Source organism: Agelaius tricolor, unplaced genomic scaffold, assembly GCF_023055355.1.
Source record: "Agelaius tricolor isolate 1412-34295 unplaced genomic scaffold, bAgeTri1.0.p SCAF_28, whole genome shotgun sequence".
NCBI classification, from domain to species: Eukaryota; Metazoa; Chordata; class Aves; order Passeriformes; family Icteridae; genus Agelaius; species Agelaius tricolor.
Genome location: NW_027269288.1, coordinates 8,590,709 through 8,611,093, shown reverse-complemented (window position 1 = coordinate 8,611,093; position 20,385 = coordinate 8,590,709). Strand labels below are relative to the sequence as shown.

The 20,385-nt window shown below is 51.3% G+C and overlaps 1 protein-coding gene across 5 annotated transcripts in view; it reads right to left on the bottom strand.

The window, feature by feature from the left end:
* Window positions 1–20,385, bottom strand: part of RERE (arginine-glutamic acid dipeptide repeats) — a 165,775-nt gene that overhangs the window by 67,993 nt on the left and 77,397 nt on the right. For 4 of the 5 annotated variants that reach the window (XM_071449389.1, XM_071449391.1, XM_071449388.1 and 1 more), the window contains exons 4-7: window positions 15,797–15,902; window positions 13,915–14,011; window positions 11,508–11,612; window positions 644–692 (exon numbers count right to left, since the gene is read on the bottom strand). In XM_071449389.1, coding sequence (XP_071305490.1) covers window positions 644–692; window positions 11,508–11,612; window positions 13,915–14,011; window positions 15,797–15,902 — 357 coding nt within the window. Of the gene's footprint in view, window positions 1–643; window positions 693–7,448; window positions 7,657–11,507; window positions 11,613–13,914; window positions 14,012–15,796; window positions 15,903–20,385 lie in introns of those variants that run through there. The other variant, XM_071449392.1, reaches the window with a different exon arrangement.

Genomic DNA, 20,385 nt, shown 5'->3' with positions numbered 1-20,385 from the left:
GCAAAACATCCTCAAGAATGTGACATCAGGTTCCATAAATATTTACTTTCACTAGTTCTTAAACAGGATTTTTAAGAGGGTCTGAATGAATATTCATCACTTGGATGCAAAACTCCAGCACTTGGACACTACAAAGTCAATTCCTCAGGAAAAGGAGAGGCCCCAGCTGCCAGGGACAGATCTGGCCCTATGAACCAGAACAAGCTGTATGCTAATGCTCTTTAAGAACAGATTATTTCCAATGCTTATGAAGGATTTCTCTCAAATTAGAATTAACATACCAGGAACATCTAGAGTCTTAACCTTATTCTGCTTCCCAGTGTGTGAACACACTCAGCAGCTCCCTCAATTTCTGTTTTAACAATCCCAATGACTTAAAGCCCTTCTTGAACTTCCAGAAGTTACTCACATTCCCTCAATCTCACTCAGGAATTAACCCAACTGCAGAAAATCATGAACATATCAACATGTGACACAGAGAAAGCTCAGTAAGTGAGCAGAGCAAGGCTGAAGAACTCACTCAAGTGAGTCACCTAAAGAGGATCTAAAACCCCTGCCCATGTCTGAGCACAGCAATTTAAACAACTGCACACATCCAGAGGCCAGAGCATCCCTGGACACTGAACACAAACAAAGCCCTTACCTGGTGGCTGGGTCCCACTCTGATTTCACCTTGGGTACTGTTCAGCCTCCTAAGGTACAAAACAAACAGCAATGAGAAAGAATTGCAATTAATGAAATTCAGGATGATGCTCTTTTCTGTCATTGCATTCCTGATACAAATGGAGCAGAAGCAGAAATTAAACAGCATTGAGAGAACAGGAGGGGATGTGCTCAGGTGTGCTGAGCAAGCTGGGCAGGTGACCCTTCCACCTGGGGGACAGTGCCACCCTCCAGGAAACAAATCCACTCCAAACGTGAGCCAAAAGCCCCCAGGAAACAACCAGAACACGTCAAAATGTCTTCCCCCAATGCATATTTGTGCAAGACAACCTGACACTGTTTTCTTGTTTTCAGGCTATGCAAGGAAATGACTGAACTAGGAAATCAATTTTCTATTTACAAAGTCATACATTAAGTACCAGGTTCCTACAAGGTGTCAGAATCCTTCCCTGTGAGCAGCAAAGGGGAAGCTGACAACAGAAAATGCTGATGCTCTTCCTTGCCTCCCAGAATTCATTTTGAGGCCATGCACATCCCTGCTCTCAGTGTTCCTTGTGCCCACCCTGAGCCCTGGGCTGGTTTCAGCTCAGCCAGGAGGAACCAAACATGCCCCAGACCCCAATGTCTTCAGCTGCACCACACTCAATAGGACAAACAGACCTCTACGAACCAAACCTGGAGCATCCTGTGATTGCAAAGTTAAAATCAAAAGTTTGGGATGGGACTTCTGCCCCCAGCTGCCTCTGTGGGACCCCAGTGGGGCTCCCCAGCCACTCCCCATGCAGCACGGACAGAAACATTTCTGTGTGTCCTTCCCCCAGCAATCCCCACTGCCTGGGGGCATCCCCACCTCGAGGAGCTCCCTGCCCTGCCCAGGAGGGGAGGGCTGGGCTCAGCTGCTCCATTTCCCCCCTGATGTTAACAGGGCACACACAGAGCCCCTGGCTGCTCAAGGACACAGGAATCTGTGATTGCTGCTGCTTCCACAGCCCCAGCCCTGGCTTTCAAATGGAGAGGAAAATTCTTGCTATGGAAACTAAAATGCAGCGCAGATTTGAAGCTAAATCATATTGGTGAGGGCAATTACAGCGAGAATGGAATGGCACCCTTGTTTATTCCATGGGAAAGGGAAAAAAAGGAGCCAAGGCTGGATATGAAATGTGACACAAAAGAAACTGCTGTAACAAAGCAGTATCCATAGCAACAACAACTTAATATTTCAGTCCTCCTCAGCTGCAGTGGATTAAATATAATGACAAGATGTTCCCTTTGAAAAGTAACCTGTTGCCATGGCAACGTTGTGTTCTGCAAAGTAAACAGGGGCTGGTCAGAAAGGAGCTGGGAGCCAGAGCTGGAATATCAAAGAGGCAGGAGGGGAGCAGGGCAAGCAGCACATCCTGGGCCAGGGCAGTGCCCAGAGCCCCAGCAGGGCAGGGAGCAGGGCCAGCTCCCCCTGTCTGCCCCTCCTGAGCCAGCAGGGCAGCCTGCAGGGCACTGAGACAGGGCAGAGCAGGGAGGGCACAGCCTGGGGCACAGCTCTGCTCTCCCAGCCTGGCAATGAGAAAGGCAGGAAGCTGGCACGGCAGAGCCTGCACAACTCCCAGCACAGAAATGGGCTGCATTCATTCCCTGTCACCTGCCCTCCTGTCCCCACCACTCACCACTCACCCAAGGCTGGCACAGCAGTTCTGCACAATTCCCAGCACAGAAATGAGCTGCATGCATTCCCTGTCACCTGCCCTCCTGTCCCCCACCACTCACCAAGGCTGGCACAGCAGAGCCTGCACAACTCCCAGCACAGAAATGGGCTGCATTCATTCCCTGTCACCTGCCCTCCTGTCCCCACCACTCACCACTCAGCAAGGCTGGCACAGCAGAGCCTGCACAATTTCAACACAAAAATCAGCTTCACCCTCAGTTTGCCACCTGCCTTGTCCCCACCACTGAGCAGCTCCCCAAGGCTGGCACAGCTGGCAGCCCTGTCCATGCACACAGTGCCACCAAGGACAGGGACAAGGCCACCAGAGGTGCCCCAAGCACAGCAGAACAGCTCTGGGGAGCAGCTGGGCTCAGGACTCTGCTCCAGAACACCCAGAGCTGGGCAGGAGGCAGGGCTGGGGGCTGACAGCAGGGCTCTCCCCAGGCTGGGGCCATGGCACGAGGGCCCTGGGGGCTTGGGCACAGCCCTGTCCCTGGTGCCAGTGCCAGGCAGGTCCCTGGTGCCAGACTCAGGCACATTTTTCACCCTCTGCAGCTGCCTGGGTTTATTGGTGCTGCTGTGGCCACCCTGCCCTCAGTGCTCTCTGCCATCCTCTGGAGCCATCCAGGAACAGCTCCAGCCCCACAGATAACTCAGTGCTGTCATTCAGGTTAAAAACCACCCAAACAAACCCCAAAGCAAAACCAGAACCCCACATCACACACAGGACAGCATTCTGTGCCACCCACAGAACCACCCTGGGCATCCCTCCCTGATTCTGCAGACTGAGGTGATCCCAAATTAAATTACAGGGATGCCTCAACAGAAGAAGGTTTTTAAACCAGCCACTTCACTCAGCCACAAACCTCCCCTCAAACAGCTAAGGAGGTGTCCAAAACCAGCTGAAAAGGTCACTATTTCTATGTAGCCAAAGATGAAAAGAGGAAAGGCTGAACAATGAATCTCAGGAGAAGCCTGGTACCAACACCAGTGGCTTTACTGAATAAAGAAGGCCCAAGTTAGACACGTGTGTTATAGAATAATTACAAACTGCAGTCCCACACTGGGCACTGACCAACCAGCCACTATGAATGGCCAGACAATCAGTTACATCCACTGAGAGTGGGACACAGCAAAGCAACTCCTAGATACTTGTGATTTCTGCAAAATTCATAGAAACTCCCAAGGAAGTCCCAGGAAAAGTCTTTTTCTTAAAAAAAGAATCCTTTAATTTGAAGAGTCCAATACCCAAGATGAAAGAAAGGACTCCTGCTTTTCAGAGGCAGCTCTAAAAACATCTGGCAAGGATCATTTTGTTCCATCTTGGAGGGACAAAACGGGGGAGAACAAAATGACTGCGCTCCAACTTGAGCAGATTAAAAAGCAGTTTATCAGGGCTGAGAGTGGCTGGCACTGCAGCCAAGAGCATCTGTTTATGGTCACTGCTGGGAGGCAGGAGACTGAGCCAAGGGGATCTGTCATTTTAACCCCAAATTATCTTATGTCATGTTCAAACACTGCACACTCCAAAATACAACAGGGACAAACACATTCAGGCTGCACCACCTTTAACCAAAAAACCCCACCACTGCCTCAAACCTGAGTTAAATCAGAGAAACAAGAGAAGCAAGTCCCTGAATTCACCTGTGTCCTAAACCTTCATCTTTAAAGCAAGATTTTAAATTTCATTTTACAGGAATAGTATCCAAATGCTCAGAAAATACCCTTGCCCCTTATATGCTTAAACTTCATTTAAAACCTGTCGTAACTGCGTGTTGCAATAATTTTAAAAAAGAAGGAAAAAAAAAAGAAAAAAGCAGAAGCAATTTTGCCTGGTGGGTGACAAATCCAGCCTGTCCTCCAGCAGATGAGCTTCCCAGGGCAGGCTGTGAGTGCCTGCTCCCCAGAGCAGCCATGGCAGCAGACGTGCCCCAACTCCTGCGCTGCAGAGCGAGCCCCAGCCTGCTCCTGCTGCAGGCAGGGACTGGAGGCTGCTCTGCGCCCTGGGCTGCCTGCAGCAGGAAGCTCTTGCACAGAGACACACACAGGAAAAGCTTTCTCTGCATCAAGTTGTTCTTTCATCGTGGTTATAGAGGAGGAAGGGGAAAAAAGCCTATAGAGAGTCCTCAGTGCTGTCCCCTACCCAAAGGTGGATGGAGGTGACAGAAATTCAGCCAGGTTCAGCCAAAGGAAGGAAATGTTCTGCTCACACAGGAATTACCTGGGAGGGGAATGTTTGGCTGGCAGGTGCCATGGGCACCTCTCTGACACCTGCTCACCTCCAGATAAGGCAGACTCACTCCTTTTTGCATTTTGATCAAAAAGTTCAAATAAATGAATTACTGGGAACCACTGCACAATGCAAGGTTTTTATCTGCTCACACTGATTTGAACAGAACCAGAGTGTTGTTTACAGGCTGCACTGGCACAGGGGAGTGATGTGTGAATGAGTTCAGCATGGGCTGGTGCTGCTCAAGTGTTGGTCCTGTACAGTTCCTAAAGCAGCCAGGCCGTGCCTCTGCACTCCCCATATTGCCAAATATCCACTGCTGAACCAGCCTGAGCTCCCCAGCAGCAGCACAGCCCCAGCTCCTGTGCAGGCCAGCGGGGCCTTCTCCATGGAGCTCCATCAGATCAGGGGCAGTGCTCCAGCCCTGGGCTCTGAACCTGCCTGAGAACACAAACCTGCAGCACCCGGGGCACAGGCAGCAGCTCACAGGTGTCACAGGTGATAAGCATGAAGAATGGGAGGCATGAAAGGAGCTGGGAGGTATCCCTAGTTCCACCATGCACCTGGAAACAAGCTCTAATTAAAACAAATTACATCCTGAAGAATTGGAAGGAAGGGGAAAGAGGTAATCCTGCTGATTTATGCCTGGAAAAAAAAAAGCTGAAATGAAGGCAGAACAAAGGGAAGAGACTATTCCTCATGCAAAGGCCAATATTCAAGCACTTCCCATGATATATCAGCAATTTCTAACAGCTGTTTGGAGTGGCACTAACTCACCAGACCACCCAGCAGCAGTGCCTGAGCTGGGAGCACCTGCTGGGCACGCAGCCAGGACAAAGCTGTCCCAGGGGAATGGGGGAATGGCTGCAGAGCCCAGCTGCACTGCCCAGGGCAGCCCAGAGCCTCTGCAGCTCCTGCACCCCCAGCCTGGCCCCACTGCCCCCCAGGGCTGGGGCTCTGGGGGCTTTCCCTGTTTGGTTCCTGTTTTTGCAGTTTGGTTTTGTTTTTTAAACCCAATTCACACAAACCTGAGGAGCTGCTTGCTGATGACCTGGCTGCCCAAGCCCTTCTCTTCTGTCCAGAAGGGAACATTTAAAACCAGTGCTAAGGACACAAGCTGCCACCTCCCTGTATTCCTGCAGAGCACTGGGGGATGCCTGCACACACTCAGGGAGCTCCTTTATTAGGAATAAGAATGTGTCCAAAGCTCAGGCCTATGGAGACTCCTCTCTAACCATGAGGAGATCCTGCCAGGCTGAGCTCTGTCATCATTGGCAGGACTTTGTTCAGCCAATGGCCAAAGTGATCCACATCAAAGAGGTGCCCTTGATTTTTTTATGCTCTGCAGGTATAAAAGGAGATGGTTACAGGAATGACACTTGGGGCAGGACACAGACACCGACGTGGCACTGACATGGGCAGAATTCTGCAGGTTTATCCATCACTCATTCCTCAGCTTCTGACAAGAATCTCAGGCTGGTTTGTGTTGGAAGGGACCTTAAAGCCCATCCAGTGCCACCCCTGCCATGGCAGGGACACCTCCCACTGTCCCAGGCTGCTCCCAGCCCTGTCCAGCCTGGCCTTGGGCACTGCCAGGGATCCACAGCTGCTCTGGGCACCAGTGCCAGGCCTGCCCACCCTCACAGGGGAGAATTTCTTCCTCTCTTCTCATCCCAATCTCTGCTCTGTTAGTCTGAAGCTGCTCCCCTGTGTGTCCCCCTATGCCCAGGTGAGCAGCCCCTGCCAGCCCAGCCCTGCCAGGTGAGTGACAGCGTGTGCAGGGCTAAGGGCCACCCCTGCTCCAAGTGTCACCGTGAGCAGCACTCACAGTCCTGTCCCCTTCCACCCACAGCCTGCCCAGCTCCAGAACAAGGCCCTGAGTGAGCCCAGCTCTGCAGGACAGGGGGGACAGACACAGGGGCAGACCCTGGCAATGAGAGCACACACACACACACAGGTGTGAGCCAAGCACAGCCCCCAGGTCCCCTGACCCCCATTTCCATCCAGAGGGACACTGCTGGCTGTCCCACAGGGACCAGAGCCCTGCCCTTCATCCCAGCAGCCTGACCCTGTGCCTGCTGAGCCTTGCGGTGCTGCACAGCTGCCCTGAGCTGCTGACATGCACAGCTGCTGACATGCACAGGGCAGTGATGCTGTCCTGCACAGCTGCCCTGCACTGCTGCTGTCCTGCACTGCTGCTGCCCTGCACTGCTGCTGACATGCACAGCTGCCCTGAGCTGCTGACATGCACAGCTGCTGACATGCACAGGGCAGTGATGTTGTCCTGCACAGCTGCCCTGAGCTGCTGCCCTGCACTGCTGCTGTCCTGCACAGGGCAGTGATGCTGTCCTGCACAGCTGCCCTGCACTGCTGCTGCCCTGCACTGCTGCTGACATGCACAGGGCAGTGATGCTGTCCTGCACAGCTGCCCTGCACTGCTGCTGTCCTGCACAGGGCAGTGATGCTGCCCTGCACAGCTGCTGCCATTCAGACGCACCAGTGCCACCTGCACGGGCAGGACAGGCCAGCACAGCCACAGCAGCCGCTGCTCCTCACACCTGCTCAGTGCCAGGCTCAGTGCCAGGCTCAGTGCCCTCCATCAGCAGGTACCACCCATCCAGGAGCCCCATCCTGCTGCATCCCCCTCCTGTCACAGCATCCCTGAGCCGCAGGGCGCTGCATGCCCACGGCTGCGTGCCCACGGCTGCCCTGCAGCCCCCAGCCCCGCCGGTGCCCGCCGTGCCCCCGGCAGTGCCCGCTGCCGTGCTGGCAGGGCTGGCAGGGCCGGCAGGAGCCCCGGGGCGATGCCCCAGCCCCGCGGGGACCAGCGGCACTGCCCGGGCTGCCGCTGCCTACCTGCAGGGCCCGAGGGGATCGTCCATGGCTGTGCCAGGCGCCCGGGGCCGGGGAGGATCGCTGAGCCCGCCGCTCCCGGCCCGAGCTGCGCCTTTTGCCCTCTCGCAGCTCAAAATGGAGGCACATGCGGGCTGCCCGAGCTGCCGAGCCTGCACTGAGCTTGTGCTGTGACCTAAGCCCGCACGCAGAACGCACAAACTTCGCCCTCGGACCGGCGGCACTGAGCATGTGCTGTGACCCTCCCTCATCCTCCTCCCTCCTTCCTCCTCCTCCCTCCTTCCTCCTCCTCCCTCCGGAACGGCTCCGCGCGCCGCCGCCGCTCCGGCAGCGAGTACGGCGGGGTCCGTACATACAGCGGGGATCCCTCAATAAATACTGCGGGGATCGGCTGATAAATACAGCCGGGATCCGTCAATAAATACAGCCGGGATCCGTAAAAAACAGCCGGGATCGGCTGATAAATACAGCCGGGATCTGGAAATACAGCCGAGGATCGGCTGAGAAATACAGCCGGGATCCGTAAAAAACAGCCGGGGATCCGCAAAACCAGACGGGGATCCGTGAATAAATACAGCGGGGATCCGTGAATAAATACAGCGGGGATCCGTGAATAAATACAGAGGGGATCCACAAATACAGCCGGGGATCTGCTGATAAATACAGCCAGGATCCGCCCATAAAAACAGCCGGGATCTGTAAATAAATGCAGTGGGGATCCACAAAAACAGCCGGGGATCTGTGAATAAATACAGCTGGGGATCTGCTGATAAATACAGCAGGGATCTGTAAAAACAGCTGGGGATCTGCTGATAAATATAGCCAGGGATCCGCAAAATAATACAGCTGGAGATCCGTGAATAAATACGGTGGGGATCTATAAATAAATATAGCTGGGGATCTGTAAATAAATATAGCTGGGGATCTGTAAATAAATATAGCTGGGGATATGCCAATAAATACAGCCAGGGATCTGCTGGTACAGTGGGGATCCTCTGATAAATGCAGGCAGGATCCGCTGGTACACTGGGGATCTGCCAATAAATGCAGAGGGGATCCAGGAATAGAGCCAGGGATCCACTGATAAATTCAGCCAGGATCTGCGAGGCACACAGTATTCTCCCATTTAAGGAATATTCAGCCTGCATCTCTGACCCTTCTATTTATTGGGTGATTCCAAACATGCTCTTAGGTACCCATTTACATGAAGGCAATGTCCCCTCCAGCACACACGGCTTTAATTGGGACACATCCCTCTGGTTTCCAGTTTCTGAGATGCCTCCACCTACCATGAGGCTAAAGAAGGATAAAAAGTTCCCCAAATATTGTATTTTGAAAGACACAGTAAGCAAAACAGATCAGGCCCCAGAAGGATCCTTCATTTTCTTGTAACAATCCAGTGAGGAATGTTCATTGTAGCAGAGCTAAATACACAATTTCCTTGTGTTTCACAAGTTTCAAAGGGCACAGAAAGGACAAAACAACCTTTCCTAGAGCTCTGCGTCCTCCAACAACAAAAGGGCCTCATCCTACACATCCTCCCCAGTGCTGGGGATGTTTCTGCAGTCTGGGTTTTCTTCAATTATTTTGCAAATACAAACACACAAAAATGCTTCTTTGCAAACATATAAACATGCTAGAATAGATCCCAAACACGCTGAGATGCATCTGAGAGTGCTGCAGAAGTTTCTGAGCCACCATGGTGAGCCCACGATGTCTCAGGCACAAATTCCCTTGCACACACAGTGCCCAGCTCAGGATTGTTGGGGTCCCACCCCACATTGCCCCAGCAGGGCTCACTGCAGCCTTCAGAGCCTTTCTTACACCAATTTCACACAACCAGGGGCGTTTCTCACCCTCCATGGAACCAAAGCACCTCTTTAGGAAAGCAGAGCAAGGGGAAGATGGAGCTGACAAACCCCCAGAGCCTGCCCTGAAATGCACCCAAAACACTTTCAGATCGAGGGGAAGATGGAACGGACAAACCCCAGCAGCTGCCCTGAAATGTGCCCCAAACACTTTCACTTCCCACAGCAGAGGAAATGCGGCAGCAGAAACTCACAGCCAGCCACGAGCACCAAAACACAGCTCAAAAATCACCAACCAAGGCCCTGCGGCTCCTCTCTCTGAACCTCCCCCGCTCCAACACAAAATACAGGCCTGACTTAGAAAAAGAAACCTGGCTGCAAACAAACCAAGAAAAAGAGACCTTGCAGAGCTGGCTAATTGGAGTAATTAGCTGATCACTAAGTGCTCTGCTCTGCCCTTTCATTGATCCTTTCAGGCTCAGTCATCCTCTAACACGTGGAAGAATTAACAGGTACCTCTACCCAGAAAGGGGGTTTAAAACCACACAGACAGCGCCAAAAATGCCATTTCAAGGAGAAATCATCCCTTAGGCACCAACACCGACACTCCAAGCCCAAACTGAAGCACAGTGACAAGCACAGGGGTCAGGGAGGGTGCTGAACACCAGAGAGGGGCACCATGAAAACCTCATCATGAAACCGTTACCAATTAAAACCTCATCCATGAAAATCTCATCATGAAACCCTTACCAAGTAAAACCTCATCCATGAAAACCTCATCCATGAAAACCTCATCCATGAAACCCTTACCAAGTAAAACCTCATCCATGAAAACCTCATCATGAAACCCTTACCAAGTAAAACCTCATCCATGAAAACCTCATCCATGAAAACCTCATGATGAAACCCTTAGCAATTAAAACCTCATCCATGAAAACCTCCCCAGTGAAAACTCCATCCAGGAAAACCCCACCCATGAAAACCTCCCCAGGTCTTGCCTCGTGGACCACTCAGAAGAAGACACCGGTGATGCTCCAGAAGCATTTTAGGGTATTTTGGGTGTTTGGATTTGGGATATCCCCAGGGCTCAGCACCATGAATTCCCAGAGACAGGGAAGTGCCTGAGGGAGGGAGTTTCAGCAGTCCAGCCCACCAAGACAGCCTGGGACAGCTCAGAGTGAGGCAAGGAAGCCTCATTAATAGGCAATTTCATAATAAACAGCACTCAGGGAGCTCCTCCTAACTGCAGGCACCCAGTGGCTGGCAATGCCCTGGAGCACAAAGATCCAGATCTGCTTTAGACACAGTAAATCCAGCACAGACCAAGTCAAATCTTTATTATTTACATGCTTATCTAACCCCCAGTTCAAATGAGACTTTTCTCCAGGGTATCTCTGGAAATCAAGGTGCACAGCTGATTGTGTTCAGTGAACAATTCCCTTCAGTGGGCACAGACCTGAGCCAAATTCTTCATCTCTCACCCATGGGAATACCCCCCTGCACAGCAAACTGCTCAAGGCTGGGCATTTGTGGGGCATTTTCTGTGCTAGAAAATCCCATAAATGCAGGAAATAACCAAGCCACAGCCTGGACTGAGCTTTGCCACCAGAGCTGCCCAAGGCTGGCTGAACAAACCCCAGGCAGACTGAAGAGCATGGACACACCTTCCTCAAATATGAGCTGATCCCAAAAATATCCTTCCTGTGCCTCTCTTGGTTCTAGGCCAGCAAGGCATAAACCAGGAACTCCTGATAGGGGCTCTGGACAATTATTTACACATGAAAGCAGCAATTTCCACACGTTAAAACTTTCAATTTGTTTTCTTAGAAGTGTCTAAATTTCAACTTTGCTGACTAGAATATGCAAATGATTTTTAAAATATTTTCAGGAGTGTACAGCCAAGAATTCCTGCTGAAGTCTGCAAGTTTTGAAAAACTTCCATGTTTCCAAGAAGCTGTTGAGAAGCAGCACATTATTTACCCAGAGATGCACCTGGATATCAGGACTCCCTGCATACTTTTATTTTCTGCTCTTATTTTTCTCCTGTATAAACACACACTCAGAAATCTGCAGCTTGTCCCTGGCATCCCTTCCAGCCCAGCCTCCTGCCAGCTGGATGTGAACCTTTCTTCCCCTGAGTGATTTTCATAGAATTAAGGTTGGGAAAGATGTCCAGGATCATCGAGCCCAACCTTTGAGTGAACACCAGCTCAGGTCAGTGGTGAAGTGGAGTTTAAAAGCCATTTTCACTTACCTTGTCTCTGGATTATAGCCCAGGATGTAGAAAAATGAATCCACTCGTGCCTTGAACTCTCTAGCAGCAAATATATCAGAGAAATGGGAGATGTTGCACTTCCCTCTGCAAGGAAGAAAGAGGAGAAAATGGCATTAGAATTCTAGCTTGAGTAACAGCTACTTGAATTAAGTGCCACTGCAATCTGGGGAGAAGCCACAGGCATCCCTGCTCTCATAAACGTCCAAAGCACCATAAATACAAAAATCCTTTCACAAAAATGCTTTAACAGAAGTGTGGGCTCTTCCCACGGTGCCAAGGGAAGGCGATGCAGCCACAGTGGCTCAGATGCTGCTCTGCAAACTCTCATTAATTCTCCTCCCAAACTCTCATTAATTCTCCTCCAGCCAGCACAGTCCTGAGGAGCCCAAACACCCTCAGCCCAACAAGAGCCCAGAATGCAATGCTGACAGTCTCCAATGTGCAGAGCTGTTACAGGCACAGTCACAGCCTCCAAAATTCCCCTGTCCAAGGTCTGAGAGGCCCCAGCACACCCTGAGTGCCAGCCTTGCTCTCTCACACTCATTTCCTCCCTGCAGGCTGACCCTGCTTTCCAAGTTTGGTCACTTAGAGAGACTGAAAATGAGCAGGGGGGGGTTTACTTTGATATTTCACATTTTTAAAGTATTTTAGGGAAAGAGGTTTGGCTTCCTTTCAATAATTCACCTGGCAGCTAATTGGCATTTTGCAGCTAAGCTGCGTTGTCTCTGTGGATGGCAGCAGCACCTCCTGTTCCCAGCACTCCAGACCAGGAGTTCTGCATCTCACCAGGTAAAAAGCACATCATGTTTGTTACACACCTCCACAGAGATCTACAACTACCCTCTGGTTAAATTTTTCCACTGTTTAGAGCAGAATATTGCTGGTTACAAGCACTGGTTTTTATTCTCCAGTTTGTCATCAATCCACTGTGTGTCCAGAGCCATTTGTTTGCAGAAGGCAGAGAAATAATCTGGCATTATAATAAATTAGAATCTCATGTTAACCTTTCATGCATCACGACACACTGTGCCTCCCCCATGCTCTCTGCAGGAACACCATGTGCAATTATCCTTCTGCTCATCCTCTGCACTCCCAGGTTATTTCCCAAGTTTGTTTGGCACACACGGAAATTCCATTTTTATCTTTCTGTTCCTATCTTTTCTTTTAAGGGAAAAAGAACTGAGAGGATGTGGCAGGGGAGTTAGAGCAGTCCCAGGGAACCTGCAGCCACAGAGCTGAGTTTGTGTGCTTGATCTCCAGGTTTCCAGCCTGGCTCCTGGTGTAACACTGGGAGTCCCAGGGGCTCCCAGCACACCCTGCAATGCTCTGAGTTTATAAGAAAGGTTTAATATGTAAATCAAAGGCTTTCCCCCACCAGAACAGAAGCCAGTTTATCTTGAAGTAAGTGGCTTCAGCAAAGTGACTCTGAACAAAAAATGTCTCCAGATGGCTGTGGTGAAACACCATCTGAGCTCCATTATCAGGGAGATTATTCAATTTGCATCTTGACAATATCCATGCATGTTTGGCATGCTGAAAATCAGCTGACAAATAATGCCTGGCTGCTGGGGCCTGAGAACATCTCAAGGGAGGGTGTCCCCCCAGCCTGGGCAGCTCCAGGAGCCTGGAGGGTGGCAGGGCAGAGTGAGGGCAACACCAGGGATCTCCCTCAGCCTGGGCTGAGCTGTGAGCAGGGACAGCACCCAGAACAAGCCTTTAATGCAGCCTAGCAGGGAGCCAGTGCTGCACGAGGGGCTCTGAGGGAAGGGCAGTGCAGCATGCCCTGGGCTGCCAGGGATGGCAAACAGCTCCTGCTGGGCACCAGGGCACACAGCACTGCAGGGAGGGGACACAGCTGGGCTGGGGCAGTGACCCCAGCAACCTCTGTCCCCCCTGGCTGTCCCCACAGAGCCCCTGACACGTCTGTCCCACCCCAGGGCATTCCCCAGGCTGTCCCCAGGCTGTTCCCCAGCCCCAGGTGTCCCCAGGCTGTCCCCAGGTGTCCCCAGCCCCAGGTGACCCCAGGTGTCCCCAGCCCATCCCCACAGACCCAGGCTGTCCCCAGGCTGTCCCCAGGCTGTTCCCCAGACCCAGGCTGACCCCAGGCTGTCCCAAAGTGTCCCCAGCCCATCCCCACAGACCCAGGCTGACCCCAGGCTGTCCCAAAGTGTCCCCAGCCCATCCCCACAGACCCAGGCTGACCCCAGGCTGTCCCAAAGTGTCCCCAGCCCATCCCCACAGACCCAGGCTGTCCCCAGGCTGTTCCCCAGCCCCAGGTAACCCCAGGCTGTCCCCAGGTGTCCCCAGCCCATCCCCACAGACCCAGGCTGTCCCCAGGCTGTCCCCCATGCCCAGGTGTCCCCAGGCCACCCCCAGGTGTCCCCACCTCAGGGCAGCAGCGTGGTACGTGTCCACGTAGTCGGAGATGAAGAGCTCCCGGTTTTTGATCACGGGGTCTGTGATCACCAGCTCCCGTCCTGAGTCTGCAGAGACAAACAGCAGCACAGCCCTGACACAGCAGCTGGGCCACCAGGGCCACCAGGGCACAGCCCCAGGGGGCTCCTCAGATGCACTCTGAGGTGACAAACACTGCTCGTGTGGGCTGCAGGAATGAATGTGGAGGAACATCACTTCTATTCTCATCCATCAATTCTCCCAGCACTTCTGAAGGGAAAAACCTTCTAAGGGCACTGGGACTCATCCTGACCACTGGGAGCAGTCACTCCTGGGTGGGAGGAACCAAGGAAATGAATCTGTTTGGTTTCCAGGATAAGGTGTGGGCTCCTGTGCATATTTAATGTCAAATCTTCAACAAAATCCTGACAGTGGTAACTGCATTGTGCTCTGGCTTTGAGGTAAATATTGACATTCATGTTCAAACACAGAAAATTCTGAGTGTTAACAAAAGAACTGGAAGACAACTTTTTCCATGGCTTCTTTCTAATACCTTTGAGGAAGACACAAAAATACTTCTCCACACACAGGAGACTGCATTAAAAGCAGCCAGGCTATCAAAAATACTCTTTGACACTGTGCCTGTAATCTCATTGTTAGAAGCTTCAAATAAATTAGTAACAGAAATGTTAGATTTGTGGAGCTCTTGCTAAAAGCACACACAGGATGTCCTTTATAAGGGGAGCGTGTGCTCAACTTTGTTCTGTCAGGCACCAGAAAGTTGCTGCATTTCACATTTCAATCATCAACTTTTATCAGCACGGTTCACCTTGGAGTATCTTCAGAATTTTTAACAGTTGCCTCAAGGAAATTTCCTGGTAAGAACAGAAGCAAATGTTATGTCTTCCCTGGAGGCAGGAGATAAATGACACTGGGATATGTACTAAAGTTCCTTCTGCTTCTATGCAAGCCAAGATCACACTTGTTTTTGCAAAGAGAAAAGGGGAAACTCAGCTCCAAGTGCTTCAGTTCCATCCCTCACTGCAATATTAATCACAGTGAATATTCACTGCAAGGGAGCACGACTGAGAGACACAGTTCTCATGGCGTTGTTCATGGCAGAGCCACAAAAACCAGAGGAGATCCCCAATATCTGCAGATAATTTGGTGCTCAGTTCATCATCAGCACAGTGGCCAGAGGCCTACCAAGGATCCAGGGTGATCTTGCTTTTCTATTCTCCTTCAAGGAGATAATAGTAATAATAATCATCATCATCATACTCGTAATAATGATAATAATTTTGTCATGCTATTTTTAATGTTGTTGCTGTTGTTGTTAATTATTATTAATAGTGCAGCCCAGCACTTCCAGCACACCTGGAATGGCCCTGATGACAGGAACAGGACACAGAGCAGTGACAGCAGGCAGGTAAGGAACCACCAGGCCTTGTTTAACACCATGTCCTGGTTCCACACCCCTGTGCAGAAGTGTTCTGTTAAAGCTGGGACTGGGCCAGGCTGGCCCTGTTAAAGCTGGGACTGGGCAGGTCAGGCTGGCCCTGTTAAAGCCGGGATCAGGCCAGGCTGGCTCTGTTAAAGCCGGGATCAGGCCAGGCTGGCCCTGTTAAAGCCGGGATCAGGCCAGGCTGGCCCTGTTAAAGCCGGGATCAGGCCAGGCTGGCCCTGTTAAAGCTGGGATCAGGCCAGGCTGGCCCTGTTAAAGCCGGGATCAGGCCAGGCTGGCCCTGTAAAGCCGGGATCAGGGCAGGCTGGCCCTGTTAAAGCCGGGATCAGGCCAGGCTGGCCCTGTAAAGCCGGGATCAGGCCAGGCTGGCCCTGTAAATCCAGGATCAGGCCAGGCTGGCCCCACTCACCGTTCTCGTTGTGCCTGTCCTGCACCAGGTGCTGGTACACCGAGTCGGGCACCTCGGACTGGCGGTAGTACCACTTCACATTCATCAGCAGATGGTCCCTCTTGCTCTGAAAAACAACCCCGGGGTGTTACTGAGAGGGAAATCAGCCACAGCCCCACAGCCCTCAGCAGGAAAGCCCCCAGGCCAGACCCAGAGGGAGGAGGGCATTTCTGCAGCCTGTGCTGGTGACAGATTGATTTCCAGCCCAGACAAAGGCAGGGAGACCCTCCTGCATCAGTTGTGTCTCTGCATCTGACCAGCAAACCCCAATCTACTCACTCGTGTTAATTAATCCAAGGGAAGAGGCAGGGATCAGAAAAAGATTGCAATTTTTGGCCTCATGCAGGCTGCTGATTTCCACAAATAAGAAGTATTTATGGCCAAACACGCAAAAAAGAATACCCACAGTAACACCATTCAGTGCAAGCATTCTGAGCAGTGGGAACCAAGAGATAATAGTTTTTTTCCCCCAAGGACAGATGGATCCAGACATAATCATAGATGTTCTTTATTACACAAAAGAATAGGATACTGCACTTCAATCACAATAATTACAGGCTCTGACTGCTCATCAACCTCACAGCAAAATTTACACGAAACTGTCTTCCCCAAATGCTCTTTTTTCACTGAGGCTCCAGCCACCAATTTGTTCCTTCTTAGAAGGAACCTGAAGCATAAACACCACTTAAAGAGAACTTTGAGATTGAGTCACTCCAGACTCTGCTCAGTTCATCTCCGAACCCCCTGGTCTGCAATTCTCCCTGCTGCTCCAAAACAGAGAACAACAAAGGCCTGAAGGGAAGGGAACATTCTTCTGGCATGAGGCAACTGCAGCCTTGTTTTCCTCTGGGCTGCAATCCCCTAGGCTGGTCTAAGACTGCTCCTGAGCTCCTAAACCCATTTGGGTCTCCCTCACAGGTCACTGGGCTGTGGGCAGGTTCTGCTGGCTCCCCTGCAGCAGCAGCAGCAGCAGCAGCAGCCTGGTGTCAGAGCTTTTCTGCTGAATAAACAACAGCCAAACCTTCCCGGGAAAGGCATTTCCTGAGCAGAGCTGTGTAATACCGGCAGGCCACTGCCAGTGGCAGCATTGTGCCAGGAAAGCTGGGACCGAGCCACTTCCACCATCCCCATCCCCAGAGCCTCTGAGCATCCCGGGCTGAGCCACCTCCACATCCCAGAACCTCTGAGCATCCCTGGCTGAGCATCCCCAGCTCAGCCACCTCCACATCCACATCCCAGAGCCTCTGAGCATCCCGGGCTGAGCCACATCCACATCCCAAAGCCTCTGAGCATCCCGGGCTGAGCATCCCCAGCTCAGCCACCTCCACATCCCCATCCCCAGAACCTCTGAGCATCCCGGGCTGAGCCACATCCACATCCCAGAGCCTCTGAGCATCCCTGGCTGAGCATCCTCAGCTCAGCCACCTCCACCATCCCCATCCACATCCCCAAAGCCTCTGAGCATCCCGGGCTGAGCATCCTCAGCTCAGCCACCTCCACATCCCCATCCCAGAGCCTCTGAGCATCCCGGGCTGAGCCACCTCCACATCCCCATCCCCAAAGCCTCTGAGCATCCCAGGGCTGGAGCCTTTCAAACACCACTGCTGCAATCAGAGCCAACAGGAAAAATCAAAGGGACAGTGAGTGAGAGGCTCTGATTTCTGCTGCCTGCTGCTCAAAAATTGGGGCTGCAGGCTCAGCTGTTCTGCTGAAATAATGCTCTGTGCACCACAGCTTTTATGGGCAGTTTCTCTGAATTCTGGAGACTAAAAAGTCCAAGTAAATAATCTGTTACCCTCTCGCTAAGAGTTCATAAATTCCCTCAGTGGAGCTCGCAGCAATGATGGGAAACATCAACCCAGCATCTCTCTGCAAATTCTCTGGGTGCTCTTTGGGGGGAAGATGAGCTCATCTCCTTCCTAAATACCTTTTTTTACCACCATTGGTCATTTTGGTCCAATTCATTTAACAGCTGCACCCTGACAACCCCTCCTCTGTGCCCACTCTCCAGCACAGAGCATTTTGTGGGGTTTAACCTGAAGCTTCAATCTTGCTAAAAATACAAAACGTCTGTCAGAGTCTCCCTTTTCACATTTCCATCCCTCATGGCACAGAAATTCCTAGACATGCTCTTTTGCCAGCCAAATTCCTAAATACTCATGTCATTTATAAAGCAGGCTGCACTCAGAGGTGTCAAGGCACCCACTCCTGTGGCAGACTCTTTATTTCCAAACCATGTGCACACAAAGGAAGTGTTCCCCTCCCTCCTAAAAGTGTGACTTCTTTATTTTCCTTTTTTACACCTTCACATGTGAAAAGCTGCAGACAGTCACATGCCAAATCCAGGCTTGCAGAAAGTGCAGCCATGGCAAGAGCTTGAAATTTCAAGTGTCTTTGTGTCAGCTCAGAACGATTCCCTGTGCTGCAAAACCACATTCTCCCCTTTAATGAAAATATTGTCTTTTGCTGCAGCGCTCACAAAGTGCTCATTTGGGGGTTTTATTCTCGCTGACATTTTGGGTTTCGTTCCTTTTAAACAGCATGAATCAGTTTTGGACATTGAACAAGAATTAGATGGGATCTGTAAATGGATTAAAGCATCTCAGTTCACAGGCATCTGGTCAACTTCTATTTAAAATGAGCCTCTGCCTTGAAGGGGAAAAAAATAATGCTGCAAGTTCTCTTGAAAAAGCAGGAATGTCCTGATTTCACAGCATTTGTGACAGTTCCAAGGTGCCTCTTTTCCCTGGGGAAACAGAGGTTCAGGACAGAGTTCCCTGGTTCTCCATCAGGGCTGAGAGCCCAAGTGTGCATCAGCACAGATGTCCTGCAGCTCCTCCCAGGGGGAACAATCTCTGAGGGCAGGAACAATCACACCCTGCCCTCTTTGGAGCCAGGCTCAAGCCCAGCCAGCTTTGGCAACAGCGTGCCCAGGGCTGGGGATGCCAGATGGGCACAGACTGGCAGCAATCCCAGAGAAACAAATGGGACAAGGAACAGAACATCTCCCTTCCCAACCTGTTTGCCACATGAAACCTCACTCCTCCTCACACTCAGTCCATTCTGACATTTGCTAATAGTCCAAGAGAGAAAAGGAACAATAAACACCACTCAAATTCACTGTTTTGTTGGGGTTTTTTCCCCCCACAGAGGGGGGACAAATGAACCTATCTGGAAATCAGGAGCTAAGGAGACACAGCAAGGATTCTTTCTCTTCCTTCTCCACAGCAGCACGTGTAATCCAACGTTCTCAGGGTATCTTTTTGTAGGCTGTTTGCTAATTAATTAAGAAAACTGATCAGCTGTTTGTAAGCCAAGCAAACCCAGCCTGGAAATGCAGAGGTTATTACTACAAATGAATGTTATTTTTGCAGCTTGATTATTTAATTCAGATGCCTGCATAGCAACACATAATTACTCCTTGCAAACAGAGCAGCATTGTCAGTGTTCAGCAAGAAACACAAATGTGAAATAAAAGCAGAGATGTGGGCACATGCACATTAACCCTCTGTGCCCCTGCCCAGGGCAGGCAGTGCCCTCACCCCAGCCAAGGCAGAGCCTGCAGCCCTAAAGCTGCTGCTGGTATCTAATGCTCCATCTCCAGGGATTTCCTGATGGAAACGTGCCTGGATGGCTGGTCTGGCACAGAGGCTGGGGCTGATGGAGGGCACTGATGGAGGCAGGAAATGAGAAGCCCTGGGAAAGCTGTGATAATCGATCAGAGGATGCACTGAGTGTGAGCTGAGCTGGGAATGAGCTGCTGGGGGAGCAAATATTGCTGTTTGCAGGGCAAAGGCCCATTCCTGTGATCTATGCAGGGCACAGCGTAATTTATTGACAAAACAATATCGGATTTTTTCACAACTGACTTTTGCTGACTGTTTACAGCAAGAATTTTTCACATGTCCTTTTTATTCACCAACAAAACTCCTTTTGGAATCCACTGAGTCACCTCAGCATGCTGGGAATGGATTCAGCCTGGTGTAGGAGGAGCTCTGAGGTGGAGAGCACTCCTCACACTCACCTTGCCCTGAATTCCTCACACTGAGATACAAAACACTCCTCACACTCACCTTGCCCTGAATTCCTCACACTGAGATACAAAACACTCCTCACACTCACCTTGCCCTGAATTCCTCACAGTGAGATATAAAATGCTCCTCACACTCACCTTGCCCTGAATTCCTCACACACACTGAGATATAAAACGCTCCTCACACTCACCTTGCCCTGAATTCCAGGCTCTCAGAGCACCTGCAGGGACGCAGCTGGCCCAGCCCCAGGGGATGGAGGCACACTCAGGGACACTGCTCACAAGTGTTTGCTCTGCACCTACAGGATGTGAGGCAGCACTGGCTGCAAACATCACACACAGGTCATTTGTGTTCCTCACAGGAGGACAGGGGGAGGCACCAGAGCCCCAGAACACACCTGAGCCTACTGAGCCACCCCAGTACCAACCAGCAGCCTGTGCACACCTTTAAAAGCTGCACAGTGTGCCCAAACCCACTCTTCCAGCAAGGCACCCCATCATCTCAGGGCTGTTTGTG